Source organism: Barbatula barbatula (genome assembly GCF_947034865.1).
Source record: "Barbatula barbatula genome assembly, chromosome: 11".
NCBI classification, from domain to species: domain Eukaryota; kingdom Metazoa; phylum Chordata; class Actinopteri; order Cypriniformes; family Nemacheilidae; genus Barbatula; species Barbatula barbatula.
Genome location: NC_136774.1, coordinates 15780633 through 15804195, shown reverse-complemented (window position 1 = coordinate 15804195; position 23563 = coordinate 15780633). Strand labels below are relative to the sequence as shown.

The following is a 23563-nucleotide window of genomic DNA, read 5'->3' as shown; positions in this document are numbered from 1 at the left end:
CCACATGAGAGGGGTGAACTTTTGTTTTTATTTTTACATCTATTCATCTGTTTTTGTTTACATGCATAAAGATGGATGAATGCACACGCTCATATGCACAAACATAGACACAAGCTGTCACACACACAGAACTCAGTGCAAGTCACAGGTACTTTGATGTTTGAAGTAAGAGGGAGGCCCCTAGTGGTGAAGTTCAAACTGTCTGACCTTTTAGCTTTGCTGGGGATGAAGGTTTTTTGAGAGCTTTGTGGTCATTTTCAGAACAAGGTTCCTCCTTGCTGCTGATTAGAGATCAGTTTTTGTTGATTTTCTCATATAGGTCTACACTATATAACTTTCATTAGTTATCTCATTGCATTGCATTTTATATACCTGGAATCTCTCTATCATATTTAACAAATGTTTCTAACATTAAAATATCTGAAAATCAGAGCATTAGGATTAATGCTGAATGTGGTTGCAAATAGGCTAATGTAACTGCAATTTAAGGATGTGATCAATTAAAGGAATGAAGCCCAACAGGTGGTTTTACCTGCTGAGATTAATAGAATAAATTAATACATAATCAGAGGCCTTGGTTAAGGGACCCAAACTCAAATGTATCTAAAAGTGTTTATACATATACTAATCCAATCCAATTTTATCCGATCCAGCTCTAATCCAATCCAGTTTTAGTTAAGTACTGTATGCCAAGTATGGGAACATTCACGTTTTTAAAACCAAGATCCACGGTGAGACCAAACAAATCTCGACTCGGATCAACTGTGATTCAGTCGCGGAACACGCGGGCTTTATTCTCAACCACTGTGGGACTTGGTGTTTCCATGGTAACTTATCCTCCGTGACATTTCTCTACTATTGCATTTCTCTGGCCGAGGAAGAGCGTTCATGAGCAAAAGACCCTTATCATAACCCTTCTCACCACATTCACAACAATATATCATTCTGTATGTTTTTCAGTATTTCCTAATGGTGCACTAAAAATATTCTCACTAAACCAAAGTTTTAATTATAAATCGACCGAGTTTAATGCGTAATTCGCTAAATAATACGAATGTTATAAAATACGTTATTGAGTAATATTTAAAGCCGAATTATTTCAACAAGAAAAAACGCTTTTCGTCAGGGGTCGCTCCTGAAAATGTTTATTCAAAATTAAGAATAAGACAATTTTTCGAGCGCGTGTTCGTTGTACTCACAAGCCCATTAAAAGTCTACTTGAAACTATTTATACATTGAAAACAGCTTACAAAGTAACAACAAATAGAGATAAAATTGACCAATTGGGTATTTGTAAAATGACACATCACAGAACTACATTTCCCAGAATTCCTTGACAATCTGTAGAGCGTTGATCTGCTGGGGCATCGCATCAGACGCTCGTCTGCGCTTTAACAAACTTCAGCCGTGCACGCTGTGATCATATTTGCATGTGTCGGATACACTCTTGTTTACCTTCTTTTGCAAGGTAGAAAATCCCTTGCTTTGAACCGCACACCACATATCCGCAATCGGTGGAAACTTTTTAGTCATCGAGATACTATTTAGCTGTTTCTGGTTTTGGATCCGTTGTCTCAGTCGGCGTGGTTTTAGCGGTTCACGACCGGACCTTCGGCATGATCCTCATGTTTTCATCACCACCGTTTTAAATGTACGGTATCTCCATACGCTGTCCAGCATCGTGTGAAACCTGCCAACGCCTTTTGTCTTGCATTGACTTGCTATTCTGCAAGCTTTAGAGAATCTGCTACTCCGTCGAACTCCAGCGTTTGAAAGGTTGCGTTTTCTCTTTCTACGCGATTTTATAACGGCTTTGAAAGATGGGTTGCACGTTAAGTGCTGAAGATAAAGCGGCGGTGGAGAGGAGTAAGATGATTGATCGTAACCTGCGAGATGACGGGGAGAAAGCATCCAGAGAAGTCAAACTGCTGCTGCTCGGTGAGTCTCTCACAGGGAAAGATCAATAGTTGGTTATGCAGCTTAATGTTCTAATTCAAGAATCATGTTGTGGATAGAGTCTGTGTTAATCTTTGACTGTCAAGGAAAGAATGACTTCCAAATCCAATAGACAAGTGGCATCTTCATGAGCTCATGGGTAAATTACTCCATTAACAGATCTGCGCAAGTTCAGCACACTATTGTTTTTTCTAGAATTGGCTTGTGTATGTTTTAATGAGTGCTACATTGTTATCTTTACCATTCATTCAATCAGATTGTTCACAACAAAACTAAAAATCATCCTTTAAATCTTTAGTTGTGTGTTTTGTATATGATTCTCCTTCTACGCACCATGCCAGAAAACATGATAATTGGTTGCAAACAGATCAAAACTGAAACTCATTGTCATATTGCTTTTAAAGAGTTCACAACAAGGTTACAAAAATGTCTTCAAAAACTTAAAGGAAGCCATAATTTACTTTTGGAAAAGGGAATATTCCCATATTGTTCCAAGTGCCTTGTGGCTGTGGGATGATGTCACGGACTAAACTTTACTGTGGTTTCTAGAAGAGGAGGGGTCAAGTATGGAATGGTATCTGTAGCAACAGTATTCCTTTGAAATGTAACATTCTCCAACATGTCGATTCTTTGCCAAAACATGTCAAGAATTAGAAATGACACCAAGCAGCTCTAATCTCCGTCTGTAATCTTGATAATATTGTCATTTCTTTCTATTCACATGTAATGTTTCATTTCCAGAGGCTTAATGTTGTTAATAATAATGCAGTAAGAGTAAGCCAAAGGCAAACACTATCTTGACATAGTTTTCCTGTCTGTGGATCAGTGCTTGAAATGTTAGTGCCTAGGTCTTTGTGTGTGTGTAAATCCTCTTTTTCTGTTGTATTTTCTCAAGTTATGGAACCCTTCCCCTCTAGGCATTTAATCCGTGCATTGGGGCATGTTAAGGGGTTTGGCTTTGAATGCAGAATCCCAAAGTACTTTGGGAGCTGGGCGAGCATTTCAATGAGCCGAATATTACATGCTCCGTTAAACACAGAATGCAGCTCGTAAATAAAAGGCTCTCAGAAAGAACTGTCCAAGGACGGTGAGTTCTGAGATTTTAGCTGGCCGTTGACCGATCCCTCTGTGGCTAGATTGATCCTTAGTAAGTAAACTAGAGAGTCGGTTCTCTGATGTACTGTCTGACTCGTGATTCTTTGCCATGTCCCGATGATGTATCAATCATTGTGTATACAGTACATAGTTATTATGTGAAAGACATGTAAAAAAAAGTATGGCAGTACTAAACTGAACCATTTGTATAGAATTGAAAAGAATGGGGAACAGGAAGGGACAGATGTGGATGGTCGCCATATACGTAGGGTGTATAACAAAATGAGGGTGTACTCTTGCAAGTTCAGACAATGATTCTATATGTGACTGCCACAAGAAAATTTCAACTGTTAGGGAAGCTGATGATGGCTGTGTTGTAATAAGCGTTTCACATTGAGGTCTGAGCTTAATCACATTACAGGAACTCACTTGTGGCTTTCCATTGTGTTCTCTGGCTCTCCTGACATCAGCAGTTTCAGAGGTTTTTTGGCTTATATAACAGAACTCTTACTGCTGGCTGAACTGGTAGGTCAATCATAAGATTGTATAAAACTAAACACATACACAGTTCAAGGCTTATAAAGCTCCATAAGCTAAAATAAACAAATGTTAGTGTTTATATATGATACAAAAGATGTGATGCTTTAAAGGTTCTGTGTTTAAGTTGTTTGTGGGACATATTTACAGAAATGCAATAAAGTATAAATAACTATGTCTTCAGAGGTGTATAAAGACCTAATTAATGTTTTATTTGCCTTAGAATGAGTTATTTCTATCTAGCCTAAATACACTCCCTCTGCATGGAATACGCCATGTTGTTTCTACAGTAGCCCTAAATGGACAGACTGCTCTACAGAGCGTGTTTTGTAAATACGTTACCTCTTTCGGACCAAATACATTTTTATGTGTACTGCTCCTTTAAAAGTGTGTCACCAGACTTCTCATTGCAAAATTAATTCTTCTTTGAAAAATCCATGATAATCCCCCGACAGCATTTTATTCAGTAGGAGCTTTGAGGTCTAGTCTACTGTATTCACTGCTCTCTTTATGCTGCTGTGTGTAAACCTGCTGTTGAAAAAATCCTAAAAAAGCAAAAGGAAAAAGATACAAATCATAAATCATGGCTCTGCTCAGCTTTGCTTGATAATAGTGGTGATCTTAACCACATTGCCCATGGCACAACAGCTAATGGTGTAATTACAGAAGGCGCAAGCCATTCACACGCCTTTTCAAAGTATTCACAGATGTACTGTATATGGATATTATCATGCCACGGCCATGCTGCTCGGTCTCGGTTTGAGACGTGTCCGCTTGGACAACATCCAAACCTCTACAGTGTGTGTTACTCCAGTGACTGTACTGTATGAATAAGTTAACTCTTTAGCTTATGAAGACAAAAGTAACAGGCAATATTTTGTTTGCTTGCTATCCTCTTTATTTTGCAACGCTGGAATTAGAAATGAGAAAAATTAACTGGAAGAGTATTTGTGATACAAAAGAGTTTCTAATTCTGGCAATATTTGGAATAATATGGAAGTACCAGTTTGCCACATTAAGCAGCATAACAGAGTGTTTTGTTAAAAAGTAATTGCTGATGTGTTGATGACACTGGAAGCCAGACACATTTAACCAACAATATTGCTGTGTCCCATCAATATGCTAACATTGTTTTTATTGGTAGAGTTGTGTTTCACTTTCCAATCTTGCCATGAAATTAAATGTTAGAAGTTGCTTATTTGAAGGTTAAATCAGCTCGTTGAGTATTTTGTCATTTAGTATCACATTAGCATTGGTATGTGGCCTTAAAATTAACATGCACAAGTTAAAAGACATGAATTTAGACATTAAAATCTAAACATAACATCACAGTTCTTCTTAAAAATCTTAGAGGGATAGTTCACCCAAAGATAAGAATGATGTCTTCATTTACTCACCCTCGAGTTGTTCCAAACTGGTATACATTTATTTGTTCTGATGAACACAGAGAAATATATTTTGACGAAAACTTGTAACCAAACAGTTCTTGGTCACCATTGACTACCATAGTATGAAAAATAGCTTTATAAATGTATTTGTTCAGTTGAACAGAAAAGGAGATATTTGGAAGAACGAAGGAAAACACTTTTGACTTCCATTGTAATTTTTCTTGGCCAAGAACTGTTTGGTTGCTCTATCCGTTTGTTGTCTTGACCTTATGCATGATATTGCCTCTGTGCTTCGCTGATGGCTAGTAGCTTCTTTATTTGAGCAAAGTTCCCATCAGACGTGCAGGAAAGTTCTGGATGTCTTACTCCAGCTGCAGCATGCCTGTGGTTCCCAATGTTCTCCGAATAAATTTTCCACATGATTCTGTAGCCCCCAAGACCACACAGTTATTCACTAACACTGCCATAAATTTTGGCTATTAGGGCAGGAAACTGTACCTCATAATGAGACGTTATTGATCTTATCCATAATGCATCCTTTGGTTGCACATGCTGTTGGAAATGAACTGTACATGAAATAATAATACTGTATCTACGTCCAGCAGAAATTGTGTGCAATTATGTAATTATCCAAATGTGTGTATTACTCAACTATTCAGGATTAAAGCATTGGACTACAGTCTGCTGGCCTGTTTGCTTAGTTTGGATAACATCTCTTTCTAGTTAATCAGTTATGAAGCCATCCAAGCGAGTCATTCGACTTGGTTATAAAAAGCTCACCTATCAGAGCTCCGGCTGTCCTCGCAAGCCCTTTGGCTGGGGGAACTAACATCAGACAAACCTTTCATCTTCAAGGCATTTAATCTCACCGTACGGCAAGCGTAATTCGAAATAGGTGGCTGGTTCTGCGGCTCACGCTGGGCTTGTGATGCGGGAGGCAGAGGTTGAAAGCTTCTATTCATCTACAGCAGACGTTCTCCTGAGCGTGTGATGTTTGGGGTCAGGAGAATTAACTGCGTTTATCGATTTGTCATATCAACCTTGTGAATGATACTGTTTGTCCTTTTTTAGGTGCCGGGGAGTCGGGGAAGAGTACAATAGTTAAGCAAATGAAGTGAGTCATTTTTATTTTTAGGGGTAGGATCTAATACAGTGCATGTGGTTTATGTATAAATAATTGTTATATAAATGTTATATGTATCATTAATAATATAAATATATACTGTATATATTATATATTAGTTTCGATTATCCTGTCTGATGTGATTTCCATCAGGATCATTCATGAAGATGGTTACTCAGAAGAGGAGTGCAAGCAGTATAAAGTGGTGGTTTACAGCAATACTATCCAGTCCATCATAGCCATCATCAGAGCCATGGGCCGCCTAAATATCGACTTTGGAAATCCTGCCAGAGCAGTAAGATCCACTCACATTTAATATAGTATGCATACAGTTACCCAGAAGCTAGCATGGTACGTGTCCATTTGCACAGAGTTTACAGACCCCGCCATGTTTTATTCTTTCCCTATGGGAGATGAGCGACGAGGGAATGCGAGTTGACCTTTTTCCGATTTTCTTCTGTTTAAAATTAGGACGATGCTCGCCAGCTGTTTGTGCTGGCTGGCACTGCAGAGGAAGGGGTCATGACCCATGAGCTCTCTGGGGTCATCCGCCGGCTATGGAAGGATGAAGGAGTGCAGACGTGTTTTTCTCGATCGCGAGAGTATCAGCTCAACGACTCTGCGTCCTAGTAAGAGCACTTACTTCAGACTCGAAAACATGTTGGGTCTCTGCTGCCATCATGAATTTTGTACAGATTTTCAGACTGTCCACAGCATCATTTAGTTTGAATTAAAATAGGCCTGTCAATAAGTTTATGTTTACATAATATATGTCTGTGTAATGTATATATTAATTTTGTATTAATAAAAACATTCACACACAATCATTTATTTAAAGGGGTCATATGGGTTTTTCTGTGTCTTTGGTGTGTTATAAATTGCCCATGCATGTATTAGACACGTAAAATTGCAAAAATATATTTGTCGGAACAAAAGATGCATTCTATCTAAAAGTGAATGCTCACCCAGACCTGCCTGAAACGCCTCGTGTAACCACACCCCCACAAATCTACATAAGTTCGGTGTATGATTTGACTAAGACCGCCCAAATGTATATGCAAAATAGGTGGGCGTACCTGTCATTACAATTGCGTTGGATGTTCCAAATATGGTAAGAGGCGTTACATTTCCGTCACACGCTTGCAATGAGCTTTTTTAAAAATCTGCATGTTTAGGAGAGGCAGGGCAAAGAGGACATACAAACATGCAAGGTATGTGGAAAATACAGTGTTTTTTAACCTTAAATTGTGCATTACATCTAAAACCAATGATAATATTCATTTAAGCCATGTCATATGACCCCTTTAAAGGAGCTGTATACAACATTGACACAGTAGGGGATTTACCTGTAGACCAGTTATGATAAATGAAGACAAAGAGTCAGGAATGCAATCAATCGAAGAAAATTTACTTTTGTAGTCTGACCTTAGTAGTATTGGTAGTATTTAAGCTAACAGAGTCAATTTACTACGTCATTACTTAGGTTCACTTATACAAGAACACAAAGCTCACAAAGACTTCTGGAGGCATGAGATAGGACAAAACCCTATAGATTATCAAAGATGACATGTACTATAATAGAACTTCATTAAATCATCGCGTTACGACCGTCTATAAACATATAAACATTTATATATACAATTTAAATTATTAGTAAATATAATAAATACATGTGTAGATTTTTTAGGAAATATTTACGTATGCGTTTTCAAATGCAAAATGAATATGCCCAGCATACAGACATATATTATGTCAACACAAATGTTTATTTTGGATTTGATGAATCACGATGTATTGTTTGACAGTCCTAACTAATGAATAATGAATCAGTAGTGAATCAGTATTTGGTCGCCTGAATGGGTTAGGTCTAGGTTCAGACAAGATTCATCTTGCTTCTCTTAATCTTGTGCAAACACGTTCAGCATTTTTACTTGCTAGATTCCTGTGAACACATGCAGAATTCCATTCCTATCCTTTTCCACTTTCTTGTCTGTTATTTTTCCATACTTCTGACCTGTTTTCATTTTTGGTGGTGCCTAAAAGTTCAGTTTTTGCCTCAAGCATTACCCTAAATTGGTAACATTACACGGTTTTAAACTAAATGTGTGCGTCATTTTATTTTAAGGTGGTTTTACTCAAACGTCTTTTGATTTTTTTGCACTTGCAGCTATCTGAATGACCTAGATAGAATCTCTCAGCCCAGCTACATGCCCACTCAACAAGACGTGCTGAGAACACGGGTCAAGACCACCGGAATTGTAGAAACACACTTCACCTTCAAAGAGCTTTACTTTAAGTTAGTTTCGGTGTTTAAAGTTATGCTGTTTTTCACTGCCGTGTGTGTGTGTTTCTTTTACTGTACTTTCTGTGTTTTCATAGGATGTTTGATGTTGGTGGTCAGCGTTCAGAGCGGAAGAAATGGATTCATTGTTTTGAAGGCGTCACTGCCATCATCTTCTGTGTGGCACTCAGTGATTATGATCTGGTCCTTGCTGAGGATGAAGAGATGGTGAGTTGCAACCAGGACATTCTAGTTTCACAGAACATATAGGACAAAGGCGTTTACCCTGACTGTTGTTAAAAATGTCAGCTTGATGAACACTTTCTAGTTTAGTATTATGTACTGTTTCATAGCCATGGCTGAAGAACAGGATGTTAAGTTTCTTCTAGTTGCGTTACAGTGGTTTTCTCATTGCTCCTTGAAATGTTGTTTTCTCATGAGACCCCGTTTCTTAAAATATACTGAGGTTTTTTCCCACAAATAGTTTTCGGGGACAATAGAAATACGTGCACTTTATGTAATATTTCTTATACTGTGTGCTATTCCAAGGTTTTCCACACTAGACATGTCCCTGGGTTAAGCAATGTTTCCTGTTTGTAATTTCTAAAGGGGTTTGTGCTCTGGTTTATAAAGCCCTGTTCTAAAAATTGCTGAGATATACCATGATTAATGTCTTTCTCACAGTCAAGCATAAACAGTGTAAACTATGGAACTTACCGTGTTCTCTGAATCAATTATGGTTATGACGGTTCCACAGAATCGCATGCATGAAAGCATGAAGCTTTTCGACAGCATCTGCAACAACAAATGGTTCACAGACACATCCATCATTCTCTTCCTCAATAAGAAAGATCTCTTTGAGGAGAAGATCAAGAGAAGTCCACTCACAATATGCTACCCCGAATACTCAAGTGAGTTCAAATTCTATATATTGCCCATATGATTGGATTCATTACTACAGGTTTGATGTTAATGTAAACAATGTGGGTGGATATTGCTTTAGCAATTGCAAGCGTTTTGTCTGATATACAGGCCCGTATAAAGAAATTATCCTTTGATCAAAATGCATCATTACCTTTGGTAATTTTTTTTCTTTTTGAGGGCATATTTTTTCTTTAACCATATACAAACATCTCCCTGTTTTTCTTATTTTTATAGATATTAGGATATTTTTTGAACAATATTTAAATATCTAGTCTATATCTTTGTTAACTTTCGATGGCACACGGAGTGTTTTAAAATATGTATGTACATGTTAATGTAGTTGCCTAGTATGTAAGTATTAATAATTGCAATAGAAAAATATTTTTTATATTATTTGGTTTTACAAGGCTGGTTCGGGGCATTTTATTCGAAAGGGTTTTATGTATTGTGTTATGTAACATGTTGGCTTTTGTGTGTTTTTGGTTCAGTCCAGGAAAAGGACCACTTTTAAATCTTGCCTGAAGCGAAATTCATCTGCAGATAATCTTAGAGGATTAAGAGAATTATCGTTTATTTAGTATAAATTGTAAATGACGAGAGGAATATCTGAGGTAGATCTCTGTAGCAATGTGAAAAACCCTCTGTTTGGATCTGCTAGTCGTCATCTTTCACAGCCACAACTAGAAAGTTGAGTCTTGCCAGTTTTGAATGCCTCTCTCTCTGTCTTTATTCTATAAACACAGTGCACTTATAGATGTTGTATTGTCCACTCCGTATTACACAGAAATTTACAGAAATTACGGTGGCATGTTTTATTTTTGCCAGTGGGAACTGTTAGAGAAAACATTCGCAATTATTACTTAAGATTAATTAGATGAAGTTTTAACTAGGTTCAAACTAGACTTGGAGTTGTCTTCATTTTTCTTTTATGGTGAAAAGAAAGTCATTAAGCAAATGATAACAGACTTTTCAATGGTGAACCATCCCTTTAAAAAGTCAGAAGTCTCATCTTTTGTCATGTGATGCTCAGGTTCGAGTACGTACGAGGAGGCGGCTGCCTACATCCAGTGCCAGTTTGAGGATCTAAACAAACGAAAGGACACAAAGGAGATCTACACACACTTCACCTGTGCCACAGATACAAAGAACGTCCAGTTCGTGTTTGATGCAGTCACTGATGTCATCATTAAGAATAACCTCATAGAGTGTGGCCTCTACTGAAGTGTCATCTGACCGCTAAGGTAGGTACAGTTTTTATTAATTTACATTTAGTCATTTAGCAGACGCTTTTATCCAAAGCGACTTACAAAGAGTTCGGGGAGCAATAAGCAATATGTCATAAAAGAGCAATATCTTCTATTTATGAGGGGGGCAGGTGGATGCCTTTCTCTTTCAGTGTTTATATTATTGGATATGACGTTTTCTTTATTTACAGTTATTAATGGAAGATTTTGGAGTTTTATTGGCTGGTTGTTTCTGGTTTTATCGTTTCCTCTGGAGGAAAATAAACAAGACTGCCACACCGTCAGCAGATTAAATGCCCATGCACTGCATTATGGGAACTCACTTCTCATGACTGTGATGGCCATTATTTACCACTCAATTTAAGTATTTTATATTCTTTTTGTTTCCTCAGTAGATCATGGTACACTACTATGCATACAGGTCAAAATCCATCATGGACAATATCAGTACACTAAGCTTAGATCAATTATCTTTGTGCTTTAACATTTGTAAACTATTAAGTTTTGAATTTGAGTTCATGTCATGGAATGGAACCAATTTATTACTTTTTGTTTAGATTTGTTTTCAGGTTTACATACATTTGCATACACAGCAGAATTTCTGTGAATGAATTTGCTATGATGAGTGAAACTGCGCTAGTTATAGTGGGAGTTGTTGCTGTAAATTGTTTTCACAATAATTAACTTATGAGTTTGCATTACAGTATTATTGTTTTTTCACATCAAAAGACATTAACAGGACACTTTTTTGTCTAGTTTCATATCTTCATTTGACATTGGATCACTTTAAATAATACACTATCAATAACAAAGTTTTTTATATCAGTAAAGGTGTGAGCAGCTGCTTCGAACAGATACATTTCTGAATGATGCATGAATAACCTCTGCTGACTCAAGAACTCTTTGGAACATGTCATACTGTAAAATCAGAGCCATGACTTTCATGTTGGTCAAATGATCATTTTCTAAAACTTGTATGTACTTTTGTTGAATCCTGTAAAATTCTGTATTTTTAAAACAAACTGACCGTGTGATTTTGTTTGTATTGCCCTCTCCTATAACTCTGCTTAATATGTAGAGACCAGTATATAGTTTATTCCACCAAAACACAAAAATGCTGCAGTGTTATCAATGTGCATGTGTATGCATCCCAATATGCAAAGACACAAACACTGACTAAACCAATAGTGTGTCGGTTTGTTTGACCAACAGAAGGGGAGGTGTTTAAGAAACTTTTAAAGAGCGTGCTCAATTTGTTAAATGTCCTTTCAATTGTCACAGTCCCGTATACGGGACACCTACATTTGCTTCAATATTTTTTTGGAACTCTGATATAATCACGACACACTATATATCATACTATATGTCAATATATGTTGGAAAGTTCTGAGACTCTAGAATAGATATTTCATCAGTGTAGGAAGTGTAATTCGTAAATGATAATTGTTCATAAATCAATTCATAAAGTGTTCATCAAACATATAGTTTCATACAAATTTCTTGTTTTGTTTACATGTTCCTGTTTGTTAATTGGAAAAGTGAAAAAGCATATGTGATCAAATTTAAAATTTACTGTTAAAACCAGTAGAAGCTTTTGGGGTCCCTTGTGGATTTTGGTGGTAGATCTCAGACACTTCAGAATTTGGTGTATCAGGACCAAATTTTTGTTTTTTTTAGAAAAGAAAAACCTAAACCATTTAGATTTATTTATTTAAAAAAATATGACAAAATAACTAAAATACATTGAATTATCTTCTTTCAAACGAGACCAACCGTAGGTCTGTATTCCAAAGAATTCATGAGTTACGGCCATTTTGTGCCAACAGTGTGTTTTCCTGTGTAGGCTCAAAAGAGTATTTGCAGTGTATTGTAACTGCCATTAACAAATATGAATGAATTCCTGTATTAATAAATTGTTTATTGTTAGTTCATATTTGTATAAACTCATGTTGACGAATAAGACCTTGTTAGTCTAGTGTTACTAAATAACTCAAGCTTCTACCCTCGAGTACAAGACATTGATGTTTACACCCAGTGTTTCTGTGCTTTTTATAGATGTGGACACGAGATTTATGTAATGATAATAGATTTAAGGCTTATAAATATGCGGAGAAACTTTATTATTAAGTATTATTTAAAGTTCCCATTGCTGTCTTTGTAGGTGCAAATTCTTAGTTTTGTTGTATCAAACTAATAAAATAAAAAAAAAACATTTGTACTTTTGCTCTGGAGTGGTGATCCTTCTCTGATGACATCAGTTTGACGGTTGGAGTTACATTTCTAAATAAAACCCCTACTTTTTTAGATCCAAGCAATTCTCTTTGAAAACAAGCCACGCCTTCTTTATGTCTTCACTCCTTCATGTGAACTTTAAATAATGAATTTAGTTTTTATGATAATGTGGAATTGTACAGAGTCACCAGTTGCTGAAGTTTTGATAAAATGCATATGCAATCTATGACCAATTGTTTGAGGTTCTTATGTAAATGTGTGATTATGATCTGAAACAATATAAAATGTCTGTTCTTGAAAAGCACAATAGATTCTGGATTTTTAATGTCGATTGTCAGTTCATTTATCAAAAACGTCATGATTTTTAAAAGTTGCAACCGCAATATATACTTTGTACGATGTCTTATGGTTGTGTATCTGTTTTAATATTGCTAACAATATCCTATTGCCATAATTGGTCCTTTTAATTTTCATGAGTTTGTTATTGTGTTTTTTCTAATTGTGGCTCAAAATGTGTATTTTGTTCTAACTATAGATGTCATACTGGCACCTTTAAAACACATTTAGTTTATATAACACACTTAGCAAAGAGTGGGTTTTGTTGTGGTTAATTCAACATTTGCTGTGACACAGAGGGTCATTGTTTTCAAAACATGTTTAAAAATCCTAATTACATCATTGTAAGGTCACTCTTTTATGCGTGTTATTATAATACTGCTAATAGTCAGCAACATTTACAGTCATCCGACAACAGCAACAAGTGGAATTGATGCAAGTCTTTATTTCATGTGCCTACATTTACATTCCTGAACATCTTCACGAATTCAGACCTCAGGTTTAAAACAGAGCAACAGGCCATTCTAGATTTTTTTGTCACTGTATTACTGTATCATAAATATATAGGTTAATTTCCATGTATATATAGAATATCTTTTTGAATAAAAGTCATTTGCCTACTATTATTTACAAAACATACTGCCCTACTGTGTCTGGGGCTGAAAAGGAAACATCCTTCACATATTTTGGTTCAAAACCATCAGGTCTTGTTTATCTAAAATTGTGGGAAGCGCTGTATGTAAAATAATATTTCTTATTTGTTACCATCGGATGCTGATGCTATGAGGTTAATTTAGTTGGATCACGTTTCTTTCTCTTGAAAGGAATGAAAAACATCTAATCTCTATATACCTCTAGAAATGTAACACACCAAGAGGAGACTTCTCTACAAGCATCATCAACTCGTAGCATCAAAAGTCCAGTTTCTTTTGCAATCCATCTTTCAGTGAGTCTACAAGTGGTTTGGAAATATTTCCATTATTTTAGAGTCATTTTAGAGAGCAGAACCCATTACTCTAATCTTGATTCAGCCTCAGAGGGTTGGATTTGACGTTGTGGTTGTTATAGGCTGGGGATCAGCTGATCAGTTTATGCCACCTGTTGATGTTCTTTTGGTACTGTGACGGCTTCACCAGAGTAGATCCAATAGTCAGGTGGGGACGGGGGGTGCAGAAAAATCTGAAGAAAAACTTTTAAACAGTCATGAGGTAAATGATGACAGAATTCGTTTTTTGGGTGGACAACACAGAACCGTACCTTTGCCGGTGCTATTTAGAACAGACCACAGTCCTTAAGGTTCTCTTTGATGATAATGTCCGTCACGGCGTTAAACACAATCTCGACGTTCTTTGTGTCTGTGGCACAGGTCAAATGTGAGTAGATCTCTTTCACTCCCTTCTTCATGTTCAGCTCCTCAAACTGTTGCTTGATATAGTTGCTCGCATCCTCATACGAGTTTGAACCTGGAAAAGCCATATATGGTAAACGTCTTCATTAAAGAACCCTCAGCTGCAGATTCGAGCATCGCTTACCATCATATTCAGGGAAGCAGATGCTCAGGTGGACTTTCTTGATCTTCTCCTGGAAGAGATCTTTCTTGTTAAGGAAAAGCACAATGGAAGTTGTGGCGAAGAACCTGTGATTGCAGATGCTGTTGAAGAGATGGAGGCTCTCGTGCATTCGGTTCTGAGGTGAGGGCGATAAGAGAATAACCTTTTGACTGTGACCTGTACTGCTAGATTATCTCAGTTATGGTGATAATCAGATGTTTCAATGGCATTTGGGATTTTTTTTATTTTTGTGCATTATGATGTAACCATAGGAACCTAGTTATTTAAGGATCTGCACTTACCACTTCGTCGTCTTCTACCAGTACCATGTCGTAAGCGCTCAGGGCTCCACAGAAGATGATGCAAGTCACACCCTCGAAACAATGAATCCACTTCTTTCTCTCAGACCTCTGGCCACCCACATCAAACATCCTGTGGCCACATGTAAAGGGTTCACTTTTTCATTTTTCATGTGTTGCGCACATGTAATACACTGCTATTCAAAAGTTAAGGGTTGTTAGAGTAAAATGTTTCTCTTGACCTCACAGATATTTTGACCGAAAGGTTTATACTAACATTAGTTTCATTCATTACAAAACTAAAGTTGAATATAGTAACAACAATTTAGAATGGATAACATTAACTACACTGTGGTAAATTAATTAAAGGTCCAGTATATTATATATTGCGGGCTCTAGCGGCGAGGTTGTGAATTGCAACAAACGGCTCACTCCACCCCTCACTTTTGAAGAAATACGGTGGATGACACAAGACTAAAATATCGTCAGGTCAGAAGTTATTTAGATTTTTTCTATTATTTAATACTACTACATTTTGACTTCCTTGTGGAAATGGAATGTGTGGAAATTTTTTGTGACCCTTAACTTTTGATTGATAATGTAGTGTGAGATTCAAAGTTGGCCTTGGGTCTCACTGGAGTACCAATTTCTGTCCTAACTTGACACACCTGAAGTAGAGCTCTTTGCAGGAGAACTGCTCCTCAATGATACCAGTAGTCTTGACTCGAGATCTTAGCACATCCTGCTCGGTGGGGAGGTAGTCTGGTGAGCAGATTCTGTCTATTTCACCGAGGTAGCTGTGAAAGATGATCCCGCCATTCATTTACAAGCATATTTGAATCATTTAGCTGTTTTACAGCCCTTAAAACATCTAGCTACCCAGCTAACAGGGAACAGAACTTTGGCCAACTTTAAAAGTTCTTTCTAAATATTCTTAAAAAAATTATATAACATTAAAAAGTATTTTTTTCGACATTCTTCACATCATAAGAACCTTACATCAACATTGTTAGTGGAGCGTTTAAAAACAAAACATTCCGAAATAATGTTTTAGAACTTAATAGGAACGCTTCAAACTTTTTGTTAGCTGGGTAGACTAACAAGTATTTAATCTGGTGTGTTGTATTCTCATTTAAATTCGATATGACAAGATTTTACTAGGATTTTAATTTCAATTTTGAGACATAACTGAGCTCTGTACTGTAACCCAAGTTCACCCAAAAATGAAAATTCTGTCATCATTTACTCACCCTCGTGTCATACTTTCAACTCAAAATTTTCAGAACTTAACATTAATAACATTCTTCCAAATATCTTTCTCTGTGTTCATCGGAAGAAATACATTTATACAGGTTTGGAACAACCTGAGGGTGAGTAAATGATGACAGAAATTTGGGTGAACTATCCCTTCAATGTTAAGATGTTTTACTCACTATCCAGCGGAATCGTTCAGCTGGTACTCCGCTGCCCTCTCAAAGGAGGCCTGCACGCCTGAATCCTTCCATAGCCTCTTGATGACATCTGCCAGCTCTGGGGGCATGCTGCCCTCCTCGATGGAATCAGCCAGGTTCTGAAGCTTCTGACCATCCTCCTGCATTACCATAAAGCAGTGTTATTGTCAAAAGCGGAAATAAAAACATTGTTAACAATGGGTTTATTATAGTAAAAGTGTAGGAAACTTGTGGGGAGATTTATTACCATTTCTTTTTTACAAAATACCTTAGTTAAACTAAGGTAACAGTAGAAAAATCCTACTTACAGTATTTAAGATGCATAGATTTCCTTTTTTCAATTTCTGACATTAATAAATTATATTCAGCAAACAATGTCTATAAAACTATATTTACTAGTTCCTGATGTGACTGATCCCTGCAAAAACAATCACAGAAATTCTAATGCATCTAATTCAACCTGAATTCGGGAAAAGTTGGGACGTTTTTTAAATTGGAATAAAATGAAAACTAAAGGAATTTCAAATCACATTAGCCAATATTTTATTCACAAAAGAACCTAGATAACAGCAAATGTTTAAACTGAGAAATTCTCAGTTAGCTCATCCACTAAATTAGCTCATTTAAAATGTAATGCCTGCTACAGGTCTCAAAAAGTTGGGACGGGCAACAAATGGCTAAAAAAAGCAAGCAGTTTTGAAAGATTCAGCTGGGAGAACATCTAATGACTAATTAAGTTAATTGATATCAGTTCTGTATCATGGTTAGCTATGAAAGAGATGTCTTGGAGAAGTAGAGTCTCTCAGAAGTAAAGATGGGCAGAGGCTCTCCAATCTGTGATAACGGCGTAAAAAGATTGTGGAATACTTCAACAACAATGTTCCTCAATGTCAAATTGCAACGGCTTTGCACATCTTATCATCTGCAGTGCATAACATCATTAAACGATTCAGAGAAACTGGAGAAATCTCTGAGTGCAAGGGATAAGGCCGGAGACCTTTATTGGATGCCCGTGGTCTACGAGCCTTCAGACGACACTGCATCACTCATCGGCATGATTGTGTCAATGACATTACTAAATGGGCCCAGGAATACTTCCAGAAACCCCTGTCGGTAAACACAATCCGCCGTGCCATCGGCAGATGCCAAGCTCTATCATTTAAAAAGGAAGCCATGTGTGAACATCCTGAAGAGCCTTCGTGTCCTGTAGCCCAAGGCTCATTTAAAATGGACTATTTCAAAGTGGAATAGTGTGCTATGGTCAGACGAGTCCAGATTAGACATTCTTGTTGGAAATCACAGACGCCGTTTCCTCCGGGCTAAAGAGGAGGGAGACCTTCCAGCGTTTTATCAGCGTTCAGTTCAAAAGCCAGCATCTCTGATGGTATAAGTGCATACGGTATGGGCAGCTAGCATGTTTTGGAAGGCTCTGTGAATGTTGAAAGGTATATTAGGGTTTTAGAGCAAAATATGCTTCCCTCCAAATGACGTCTATATCAGGGAAGGCCTTGTATACTTCAGCAGGAAAATGCAGAACCACATACTGCAGCTGTTACAACAGCATGGCCTTGTCTTAGAAGAGTCTGGGTTCTGAATTGGCCTGCCTGTAGTCCAGATCTTTCACCTATAAAGAACATTTGGCGCAACATTAAACAAAAAATACGTTGAAGACGACCACAAACTCTTCAGCAGCTGGAAACCTATATAAGGCAAGAATGGGACCAAATTCCAACACCGAAACTTCAGCAACTCATAACCTCAATGCCCAGACGTCTTCAAACTGTTTTGAAAAGAAAAGGAGATGCTACACCCTGGTAAACATGCCTACATCCCAACTTTTTTGAGACCTGTAGAAGGCATTTCATTTCAAATGAGCTAATTTAGTGGATAAACGTGTGTGGCCAAATCCTGTCAGCATGTTGACATGTGATTGTAAACACACTAGTTTTGAAGTCGTGTGTTAAAGTTGCTTTGAAGACCTGTGATGCTGGTGACCCGTAGTTGATGTCCAGCATCTCCATGCCTCTGATGATGGCCAGAGCAGACTGCAGGATGTTGCCGTATATAATGCTCCTAAACGCCAATTGCTCTTCTTTTGTATAACCACCTTGATGGAGAATTCTGAAAAAGAGGCAGATTGTGGATAGGGGAATAGTGTTAAAGGGGTCATATGGCGCGAATGTGTTTTGTCTGTGTAAAATTGAAAAAATGAAAGTGTCGGAACAAAAGATGAATTCTATCTAAAAGCGAATGCTCACCCAGACCTGCCTAAAACGACACATGTAACCACACACAAATCAACGTCAGTTAGTGGTATGATTTGACTAAGAACGCCCAAATGTATATGTCAGTACAATTGCTTTAGAACCTGATGTTCCAAATCTACATTTCGGTACCACGGTTGCAGTAATCGACCAATCACTACGCACTGGTTAACTGGCCAATCATAGTACACCTCACCATTCAGATCAATGAGCTTTGAAAAGAATCTGAGCGTTTCAGAGAGGCGGGATGTACAAGAGATACAAAAATTTACGGTATGTGGAAAATACAGTGTTTTTGAACCTTAAATCATGTATATCTAAAACAAACAACCCTTGTCATATGACCCCTTTAAACATGGTAGGTTTAATATTCACTACCACCTGGTGGTCATTGGTTATCATTACAATAATAATGCGTGCTTGTGTAAGTATACCAAGCGATAAATAAGGTAGCTAAACTGTATATAATTCCCTTCAGGTGGTTGTGTTTAAACTCACTTCATCTGTTTTACGATGGTGCTCTTCCCTGACTCACCAGCACCTGTCAGACATAGAGAGAGAGAGACATCAATGTATGAAGACTATAAAAAAACAAGGTGAAAAAAACCTTTTTGAAATAACCTCTAGATATTCGAGGAGAGATTACAAATTACAAGCAGATATTTTTACTCATTATTGTCTAAGTGAAATAAAAAGAGGAATTAAAATGGTCTCATTTGCGGTTCCTCTGTTCTCTTGGATGTCCATTTATAACACTTGGTTTTACACACCCCTTAAACCTGATTTCAAAGTTATCTGGTCCCTGACTGTATATTTTTTGTTCTAATGTAATAATGAGGTCAAGCGGTTTACATCTGTACAGTAAAAGTCATAGATCGGTGGTCAGGTCAGAGGAAGGCTCTCTAACCTGCTTATAAATTGACCCAATTGGATTTGTGTTAGAGAAAAAGCCTCTCAGAGGATCACTGACACTTTGATTTGTCTTGGAGCTATTGTCAGTCCAGGTCAGGGGGTGGGGCTCAACTGTCTCCCATAGCAACTGTCACTTTTAAGTGTCCCAGTACTTCCCGAGTTGACTGCAGCCGTGGTGATGTGTGAAGAGAATGTGCGTGTTCCCTGTTACATATCTGTCCTTATTTGCTTACGCAACTAGACAAGATTGTTTATTTCCTAACTCTCATTTATTTCATAACTCTCAGGGGTGGTTTCCCGGACAGGGCTTAAGACTTTAGATATTAGAGGTGTCTTGATTGAAAACAACTGACATATCTTAAAATATAGCTAGAATATAAAATATAGATAAAATACAGATATTTCAAACACTGATATATCTTAAAATATATCAGTGCGATGGTTTTGTCTCTTGATGCACACAAGTAATGTTTTTTGGATGTATGTTTTTTTAAATGACTTAATATCCTTATTTAACTAAGGCCGAGTCGTGGCTTAAACTAATCCGAGTCCGGGAAACCAACCCTCAGTTTTAAACACACTTAACTGCTGTTTTTCCACCATTTTTACCTTTTTAATTAAAAGATATGATAGAGTATTTCCTCGGCAAATATTTCTAACCTAATTTTCGATATTCAGTCAAACAAAAGTGATATTACTCAAATTTGTATTAGCTTTTATTGATTTTTCGTCTACACTTTTGGAATATCTTAAACTTCCTGTTCAAACTGGAAATCAGGTCAGTACTTGCATCATTAGTACAATATTTGCAGAATAACATTTTTATTTAAAGACCGCTGTTGCAATAAACATTCAAAACTGGCCTCCTTTGCTTTCTGTTCCCACTGCTGAACCTGCGCCTAAGAGGATCTGGGCTTAAATCGTCAGAGTAATCGGATTCTAGTCTTTGTCAATATGCCACAATTGACATGCTTCCTCAGGTTGTGATCTTTTAAGCACACTGCAGAATGTTTGCAGAGAAATTAGACCAAATGTTGCAGAATGTATAGGATGTGGTGCTGAAATTAAATGCTACAAATAAGCATGCTCAAATGAATTTGTTAATTTCAAATGGCTCTAAACATTACACTTAAAGATGATTTATGCTAAGAAGAGAAATGATTAACTCAGTGTGCTTCACTCAACTCACCTGCAAAAAGCAGCCTCAAAATTATTTGAAATGAATTAAACATTTTAAGTCAAATCAAATAGTGCGTTTGTTATGTGAAAATTATTCAAATAAAGGAAATAAATAATTGTTGATATTTAAAGTTTATTAAACATTTGTACATTTTGTGTTATGTTTTTATTTTTGTCAATATGCTACACCCTTGGTAAGTTAATGTTGACAAATATGTAATTTATGAGATAATGTTATGACATCTGGTTATCTTAAATCACTTGTAAGTCTAATCTGTCTGCTTGCCTTAACTCTCCACCTTAGCCTATCCTTAAAGGTATAGTACACCCAAAAATGAAAATTCTGTCATCATTTACTCATCCTTAGTATGAATGAAATAACATGAGGGTGAGAAAATGATGACAGGATTTTCATTTTTGGGTGAACATCACTTCAATGCTTAATCCTTATAAAACACATGGAACTTTAGATCTCCTGCTGTTCTTTGGCATGAAGAATAAGCCAAATGAATGACACTTATCCACCCCAAAAAAATCTTCTGATATTTCTGAATGGAGTAAATCACAACCTGCAGGCAGCACACATCTACATGAGTCACAAAGTCTGTCCAGACGTCTTACCCAGCAGCAGAAGTTTAACTGTCTTTGCTTCTTTATCGGCATCCTCCTGTAGCTGTTTTTCCAGCTCTTTGGACTTCTTTGCCATTTCCTTATCCTCTGCACTCGCTCCGCTACCCATCTCGTCGTCTGACGATTCTCTATCAAGTTCCTCAAGGTAAGAAATTTTGCCGGCTTTCCACGTGCTTTGCAAGCAGAGAAATGGGTGCAGGTTGCCCTGTACTTGTGACGAGGTACGGGGAGAGTCGCGCTAGTTTTGAGTCCCCTATTAGGTGCACCTGACCCACTTCAGGACGGTTGAGTGGATATGGCGGAGACTGAAAAGGACTGTCCTGCTTCCTCCTTTGGGTGCTCTATCCCTTCTAATTCCTCTGTGTCCACCTCAAAAGTCTTATCTTAGGATTGGGGAGGGCTTTGCTGATCTTCCTGTGTGAACCAGCCAATCCTATTAGCTCGGCTAACAAGGACATAAATGAAGGTTGGGAAAATTAGGACCATCGTTTTGAGGGAAATAGAAGAAATGGCATTGATCAGATTTAGGAGTGGATGCTGTGGATGAGTGTGCTGGGATTGTGTGCCTGAATAATTTATTTTTTAACAAATCAGTGCTTGTGGGTAACTGATGTGGTCAAATAATTGTACCTGTAGGGTTTCTTACATCATTTAATGTTAAAATATTTTTTTATCAAATAAAGATTTAAATGCGTCAAATATGATCATATTATTCATATTTTTTTGGGGGAAAATCTACCACCTTACTCATTCTATTGCTGCTTCTGAAAGTAAAACTCACTGATCCTGGGAATCACACACTCTTCAATATTTGTGTTTGCTTTTTTCTTACATATGCTGTAAAAAACAGAAAGTGCCAGAAACTCAGTAAAATAACAGTTTTTTATGTTAAATTATACAGGTCAGGGGATAAAATATGTAATTGTTGTCCTTGAGGGAAACTTTTTGGTCTGAACTGTTGATGTACAATATCCTCTGACATACATTCACTTACAGTTTCACATGTTATGTAACCCTGGGATTGGTGGACTGCAGTTGAGAGAGGAGGGCTACAGGTCAGTGTGTCTTGATTCTTGGAGTGAAGTCACCACACAGGGTGACCAATGTTCCTTTCTTTAATACAATTGAACACCATAAACTTCAGAACAGAAAAAAGTCTTCCAACTGTGCAATTTATTGTAGATGAGTTAAGTATCTTCTAAATCATAACAATAATACCTTTTAATACTTCCCCAACATTTTCAGTTCTGCACAATTTGGCGCATCATGTCGAGCTGAAATACCTTCACTGGAATACTGAACTATTACTGACTCATTGACTCTGCAGTCATTTGTTTTAAAATAAATCCACACTGACCTAAAACCAGAAATCAATCCAGATCCTCCCCACTGGTAACCACAGTAACCTGAACTCTTTCCCCAGTTGGATGCATCTAACCAACTCTGCAAGATTTTAACCCACGTCACTTTCTGTAAGCAGATAGTCTTATTGCTTGTGGCAGGTTGTGAGGACCCAAATCCTTAAATGCTTCCAAGAGGAATATAGCAAGCTAATCATCGTATCCTTCTCTTTAGCAGAGCCAATCTCATTAAGGTTTCTGTGCTCCAGCCCTGCCTCTAACACTCCAGCACAGCTTCTCTGATGCTGACAAGATTACTTACTGAAGGCCATATGGGGTAAAATGGGGTGGCTGTTGGGGTGAAAATAGAGGGTGATTATTTCTTGTCCTTCTTATGAATGAGGAGGGATTGTGTGGATGTGAGTGCAGTTGTTGACTTTAGATTTTGTAGACTAAATCTGGCAAAGCTGAGACAATGGTTATGCACATCTGGTATCAGCAGCAGAGGAAACACAAAATCAAATCTTCTACTTTCGTGCTGTTATTTTTAGATAATGTGTGCAAAAAATGTGCAATATTGATCATGTCAATTTAGTAAAAAATTAAATTTATTCTCTTAGTCTTTGGAATGTCTCAAAACATGCAGCACGGGGTAACATTTTTCATGACATTTTGAACCAAAAAATAAAACGTTATGTAACCACAAACTGTATATTATATGCACACTGTTATAATATAATCTTGCACAAACTTTTCAAAATGGGAACACACCAAATAACAAATGGTGAAATGCATTTACATTTTTCGATTTTATTTATTTAC

The 23563-nt window shown here is 37.2% G+C and overlaps 2 protein-coding genes across 9 annotated transcripts; one reads left to right on the top strand and one right to left on the bottom strand.

The window, feature by feature from the left end:
* Nucleotides 1–584: 584 nt before the first annotated feature.
* Nucleotides 585–13077, top strand: gnai3 (guanine nucleotide binding protein (G protein), alpha inhibiting activity polypeptide 3). 7 transcript variants are annotated; one of them, XR_013787277.1, is made up of 10 exons: nt 1336–1938; nt 6048–6090; nt 6253–6394; nt 6571–6728; nt 8267–8395; nt 8479–8608; nt 9138–9291; nt 9793–9991; nt 10335–10545; nt 10740–11562. XR_013787277.1 is itself a non-coding variant. In XM_079467019.1 (9 exons), the coding sequence occupies exons 2-8, from the start codon at nt 6086–6088 to the stop codon at nt 10523–10525; spliced, it is 909 nt and encodes a 302-aa protein (XP_079323145.1). In that variant the 5' UTR covers nt 585–679; nt 6048–6085; the 3' UTR covers nt 10526–10545; nt 10740–13076. The 7 variants fall into 7 exon arrangements, 6 of the variants coding, with proteins under 6 accessions (XP_079323145.1, XP_079323147.1, XP_079323143.1 ...); XM_079467019.1 differs by lacking the exons at nt 1336–1938; nt 9793–9991 and adding an exon at nt 585–679 and having other exon boundaries at nt 10740–13076; XM_079467021.1 differs by lacking the exons at nt 1336–1938; nt 9793–9991 and adding an exon at nt 610–679 and having other exon boundaries at nt 10941–12740.
* Nucleotides 13078–13088: 11 nt separating this feature from the next.
* On the bottom strand, nt 13089–21768 carry gnat2 (guanine nucleotide binding protein (G protein), alpha transducing activity polypeptide 2). 2 transcript variants are annotated; one of them, XM_079467022.1, is made up of 9 exons: nt 21393–21768; nt 19179–19221; nt 18396–18537; nt 16399–16556; nt 15634–15762; nt 14969–15098; nt 14649–14802; nt 14374–14579; nt 13089–14295 (listed from the first exon to the last, which is right to left on the bottom strand). In XM_079467022.1, exons 1-8 carry the CDS (start codon nt 21508–21510, stop codon nt 14389–14391), a joined length of 1065 nt encoding a protein of 354 aa, XP_079323148.1. In that variant the 5' UTR covers nt 21511–21768; the 3' UTR covers nt 13089–14295; nt 14374–14388. The 2 variants fall into 2 exon arrangements, with proteins under 2 accessions (XP_079323148.1, XP_079323149.1); XM_079467023.1 differs by having other exon boundaries at nt 13543–14306; nt 21393–21753.
* Between the last annotated feature and the right edge of the window lie 1795 nt (nt 21769–23563).